At 44.6% G+C, this 6000-nt stretch overlaps 1 protein-coding gene across 5 annotated transcripts in view; it reads right to left on the reverse strand.

Annotated features, from left to right (window-relative positions):
* Window positions 1-5792, reverse strand: part of GMCL1 (germ cell-less 1, spermatogenesis associated) — a 30735-nt gene extending 24943 nt beyond the window's left edge. The window contains exons 1-2 of one of the 5 annotated variants that reach the window (XM_005285212.4): window positions 5484-5792; window positions 4402-4525 (exon numbers count right to left, since the gene is read on the reverse strand). In XM_005285212.4, the coding sequence (XP_005285269.2) occupies window positions 4402-4525; window positions 5484-5665 (306 nt within the window). In that variant the 5' untranslated portion in view covers window positions 5666-5792. The remainder of the gene's footprint in view (window positions 1-4401; window positions 4526-5483) is intronic. The other 4 variants (XM_042840264.2, XM_005285211.4, XM_065584441.1 and 1 more) reach the window with 4 other exon arrangements.
* Window positions 5793-6000: the final 208 nt, after the last annotated feature.

A 6000-nucleotide genomic window follows, 5' to 3' on the forward strand; every position in this document is an offset into this window, starting at 1 on the left:
AATATTTCCACTGATGGCAGCAAATTATAGCATATGTATCTAAAATCAAAAGTTTACCAAATCTGTATTCCCCCACCTCACGCTCTATTTATGAGCAAAGAAATACACCACTGTTGCTTTGTAATCAAGAAACTGGATCGTTTGTTCCCTACTGGTGGAGAGCTTAGTACACTCATGGGCTATATCCAAATGTACTGGGCTAACTCCTAGATTTCATGGAGAATAGTGTGTTTTAACAAGCAGCGCCAAAAAACTTAATTTACATCTCTCATTCATATACACCTCTACCTCAATATAACGCTGTCCTCGGGAGCCAAAAAATCTTACCGTGTTATAGGTGAAACCGCGCTATATCAAACTTACTTTGATCCACCGGAGTGTGCAGCCCCACCGCCCCGGAGCATTGCTTTACCGCATTATATCCGAATTCGTGTTATATCGGGGTAGAGGTGTATATTGTATCTCTCATTCAGTACCTCAGTGCCATCTAGTGGGCAAAATTCACAAACTAATGTACAAGCTAGGAGAGCTAAAGCTGACAGATGGTCATCAAGACACAGAAGCAATCTGTCCAATATGTAAAGGTGGAGTGATAGCTTCACCAGTAGTAAGATTACAGATATACTGTATAATATTGAGAAAACAGTTTAACCCTACTGATTTAGTTCCAATTAAAGGCGATAGTCCCTTACATGAATCAATTTTGAGATTCAACTCAACAAAATTTCCCCTTACATGATTCAGAGTAGCAGCCGTGTTAGTCTGTATCCGCAAAAAGAAGAACAGGAGTACTTGTGGCACCTTAGAGACTAACAAATAACTTACATGATGTCTCTTAACTTAAGAGACAAGGTCAATATGGTGCAAAATCCACCACTTTCTCAAAAAAGTTTTGAATTTAACATGCATTGAATATTTAAAATTAAACATTAAATGCTTTCGCATTAAGCCACATCAAGATTTTAAAAGAAATATTACAACCTTTTACAAGATAATGACAAAGCTGTATTGGAAAAATAAAGACAGATTAAGTGATTTGCCCAGCGTAGCACAGGAAGTCTATGGCAGAGCCAAGACAAGAACACAAGTCTAACTCCTGCCTGTACTTTAACCACAAAACCATTCTTCCTTTCTAGAAAGTAAACAACAGAACCACAGGGAAAAATAAACTGTTCTGTTTGAGATTATTTTAGGAACTACATGAAAAATATTAGGTAAATTTTTCACCTCTGACTGGGAACTGCAGTGAGTTTATTCTTTCTGCTTGCATATATTTTATCCAAAAAAATGTCTTCTATATAACTGTTTACATTACAGCACACAGATATAAAGAAAAAGAACCTTAAATTAATGTTTGTCCAAATTTATTTCAACCACTGAGGCACTACAGTGCCTCTGATTAAAGTTTGTCTGCTGATTTTTGTGCAATAGTACCACAAAAAATTCGTAGGGGGATTTTCAGATGTAGCGCATGAAATTACTTTTAATTCTTTAAAGGCTAACGAGATTTCAAGGTGACTCATTTTAATACTAATTAAAATGTTGCATATGACGACTTCAAACTAGAATTTTGTCTTTCACAGTTTTTGCCATGAAGAAGTCATGGTTTCTCCTATTGTTTCCCCATGGCAAAGAACTGTTCTTATCAATGCAAATCACTACCTGTATGAATACTATCCCTTGATAGTAGAATTCCCATTGAAGTGTACCTTATTCTCCTTAACCTCTCATGTCCCCATTGTTTACACCAGTGGTTCACAGATGTCTTCCATCTAAATAATTGCCTGGTTTAACAAGTTACATAAAATGCACTAGTGAAATCAGTACAAACTAGAATTTCATATGGACAATGACTTGTTTATACTGCTCGCTATACAGTACTATACACTGAAATGTAAATACAATATGTATATTCCAATTGATTTATTTTACACTTATATGGTAAAAATGAGAAAGTCAACAATTTTTCAATAACAGTGTGCTGTGACACGTTTGTATATTTGTGTCTGATTTTGTAAGCTGAGGTGAAACTTGGGGATATGCAAGACAAATCAGACTCCTGAAAGGGGTACAGTAGTCTGGAAAGTTTGAGAGGCACTGGTTCACACTATGGATCATGGATAGTTTCTGAATATGAAACTCAAAATTAAATCTGAAAACAAAATAATGGAAACGGCAGTAGCTTTTAATTAGAGCTGCTGTAGATTTGGGAGTGTGTTTTTTGTTGTTTAAATGCTCAACAATCTGAATTTTAAATCTAAGAAACTGGAACAGAACATAATCACAGTTCACACCAACAGTGCATCATATGAAATGCATTCATCTGATTACATCAAACCCTATCCAGGACTCCATGGGGTCAAGATCTGTTTGGCAGAGATCTGGATATTACCCTGTTATACAAATGTATCAGTCAACAACAGCTTGAAGTGTTGTCTTTTGTAGAAGCACAAGGGGAAAAGCATCAGGTATAACTGTGTCAACCCAACAGTAATCTCTGGGAGAATTATTTGATAAGTGGTGGTTCCAGAATGAAGCAATAGTAGGCTGGAGTTTGAATGCAACACGAGGCTGAACGGTACCTCAGTCCAGAGGTAGAAGTTGCTTTCAGCTCACTTAAGTCTGCGCTTCAAATTAAGTTGGAGATGGGGCTTTAGCACAAAAGAGACAACCGCTACGGTCAGCCAGAGGAATCCTACTCAGACTCGCCACGTAGGTATTTGTCTGAGAACCAGGTTAGTTGCTGATGCACATGCACTGAAAGACAACTCCATTCTAAGTAAACTGGCATCCAAGTTCACTAGTGAGCTCTTTGGGACATGCACCTTATATTTACAATTAAGTCACTCTAAGAAATTCTGTGAATAAGAACTGTATCTTCTGTATTAATTACTTTTAAATATGTTTGTTTTATAAATATTTGGGGCTGATGTTATGCAGTCTTATAAAAAAAAGTTGTTTAAAAGCAAAAAGCATGCTGTTAGCCTGAACGAACCTCTTTCACAGCCTAACCATTACTCATAAATAAGGCTACACGTCTGTCACAGAGGTTACGGAAGTCCCAGATTCCGTGAGTTTCTGTGACTTCTGCGCGGCTGGTGTGGCTGGCTCTGGCGCTACCTGAGCACTTGGGCAGCCCCTGGGCCAGCAGCAGCAGCTCCCGGCCAATGGGCAGAGGCAGCGCGCATAGCTGCCTGGCCACACCTTTGCCTAGGAGCTGAGTGAGGGGGATGTAGCCACCTCCAGGGAGCCCCCCAGGTAAGCGCCACTCAGAGCCCACCTCACCCAGTCCTGTGCCCCAACCCCCTGCCCCCTCCCACATCCAAACTCTGTTGCTGCTGGAGGAGGTGCGGAGCAAGGGAGGGAGCCTGCCCCCACCCATGCCCCAGCAGGGGTCCCGGGCCACGCACCGCCACCCGCGCCCCCTTCCCCCCAGCAGCCAGGCCGCCCTCCCCTAGCACCTGTGGCACCCCCCCCCCCAAGTTTTAGTCAGGGGTATTTAGTAAAAGTCATGGACACGTCAAGGGTCGTGCATTTTTGTTTACTGCCCGCGACCTTTACTAAAAACGTAGCCTTACTCATAAATAAGGTACATACAATTTTTTGACTGGTTTAGATCAGTTGACCTGTCGCGCACACATTATACTCCTTCCTTGCTTGAGATCTTGAGAAGGAAAGCTTAAAAACCAACAATCTCAAAAGCAGAAGGACCACTGGTGATAAGCATAACCTCTACTTTAGAAACAGAAACCTACAGTATCAGATAGTGAATGTGAAAGCAGTTACTTCCTTCATCTTTTTGAAACCAAAGGTCTTTAGACTAGTACAGAAAGGAAAGAGACAAATTTTTGAAGTCCAGCATTCTTCACAAGCCCTGTTCTTTGTAGCAAAGGCTTTCCTATATGCATTTTTCACACAATGCTGTAAACAATGTACTACTGACTCTTTGAAAGTTCATCCAAGTTAAGGGATGGAAAAAGATGTTCACATTTTGCCTTCACTCATAATGCTCTTAGTTTTAAGCATGCAAGTTATTTACTATCACTGCAGAGGACTAGCCATTAATTGTTCTTTCTAGCTGAAAAAATTAGCAGTATATTACAGTATTTCATTAATTAGATGTACACCTCCCATACAAGGCTGCAAATCTTTAGACAGTTTAGACAAGGATGAGAGGGCTGGATCAGTGATTGGCAACTGAGCTGTTGTCAAGAGCATCTGAAGCACAAGATAGGGTGCTTTATATTTTTGCATAGAAACAAACAAAAATATTAGAAACTGGAAACGGGGGTTGGAGGGAAGGAAAGAGATGAAGAAAAAACAGATCTATTCTTGAAATTTACAGAATATTGTTTATTTTACTAAAATGAGTTTCTACTGCAAAAAAGAAATACCACCTACCTGACACAAATATATCTTGTGCAAGTTCCACTCCTCTCCCAGAGCACAGATCTTAATATCACTATTTTCACCATTCAAAAACAGAGTCTGATAAATATACTTGGATGTACTTTTTAGTTTTTTCCTGGATAAAAAAAAAACAACAACCCAAAAGACATACACAAGCTGTGGAATTCTGCCACAAAGAAAATGAAAATATTTGTCAAGCACTTGATTGCTTACAGCATCACCTCAGAAGTTGGCTAGCAAGATTTTCTTTTCTTCCCTTAGTCATTAGACAGTTATAGACCATTTCCCCCCATGTGTTGCTGACAGAGCTCATGTGACTTATGTTTACTTTCTTTTTGTTTACTACAGCTAAGTAGTTTTCAGGATGTTCCCAGAGCGAATAGGAGAGCTAACAGAAGTCGCAAAGCCAACACCTGCCCCGCACTCAAACACACCCTGACAATTTTCATGGGGCTAGAATCCCTTTTTCCAGAATTAGTTTTCTCTGTCTCCTCCTCGCCCCTTCCCCCCCATCCTTCTTCTATGTGACAAGCCTCCAGAGAGCAGAGGAAACTCAGCCCTTCCTACATCCACAAACCTTCTTGGCCTCCCCATCCAGCTCAGACACGCCCCAACTTCCCACATTTCATCTCCATCAACCCTTCCACCCTCCCCAGTCACCCTTCAAATCCCTCCCTCCACCCCTACCCTTAAGGCCCCATAACTATACCTCCCTGACCCAAACCAGATCCACCTTGCTCCAGACGCCCCCCCCCCGCCATAACTCCAACAAATCCCTCCACCCCCGCCAGCCAAAATCTCCCACCAGCCAGGATCTTCCCCCCCCCAGCCAGGCCCCCCATCCCCCCGCAGCAAAGACCCCCCGCCAGCCAGAGCCTCACCAAGACCCCCCCAATCGAGACCCCACCAAACCTCCATCAGCCAAGTCCCCCCAGTCCCCCCACTAGCCAGAACCCCCCGCCAAGCCAGGACCCTCCATCCCCCGCCAGTCAAGACTCTCCACCAACCAAGACCTCCTCAAAAAAAACCCAGACGAGACCCCCCCACCAGCCAGGCCCCCCATCCCCCACTACCTGCGGGGGGTGTTGAGCAGCCGCTCCTCGCGCTCACCGTCCCCGTCGCTGTCGCTCTCGCCAGGGCCCTCGGGCCCGCCCCGCTTCCTCTTCCCTCCGCGGCTGCCCCGGTCCCCGTCCGCCCCCTCCCCGCAAGGGGGCGCCACCCGCCGCCTCAGCACCCGGCTGCTCAGCGAGCCCATGGCGGCTGGGCCGCCGCCTCCTCATGGGGCCGCCCGGAGCGGAGCGGAGCGCCCAGCAAAGGGGGGGGGGGGGAATTAGCAACGCCCAGCCACTTCCATTGTCATCGCCACAGAGACCGAGGTCACGCCGCATGCGCTGAACAGGACAGGCTGCGCATGCGCTACGAAAGGCCCTACGGCGCATGCACCTACGAAACTCCCCGGGGGAAGGGAGGGAATTGGCGCATGCGCTAGGAAAGTCGCCCTACGGCGCATGCAGCAACGAAACTCCACCGGAGGGGGTAGGGGAAATTGGCGCATGCGCACTGTGCTCTCCTGTGGGGATGCGCGCGAGC

Source organism: Chrysemys picta, chromosome 2, assembly GCF_011386835.1.
Source record: "Chrysemys picta bellii isolate R12L10 chromosome 2, ASM1138683v2, whole genome shotgun sequence".
Taxonomy (NCBI): Eukaryota; Metazoa; Chordata; order Testudines; family Emydidae; genus Chrysemys; species Chrysemys picta.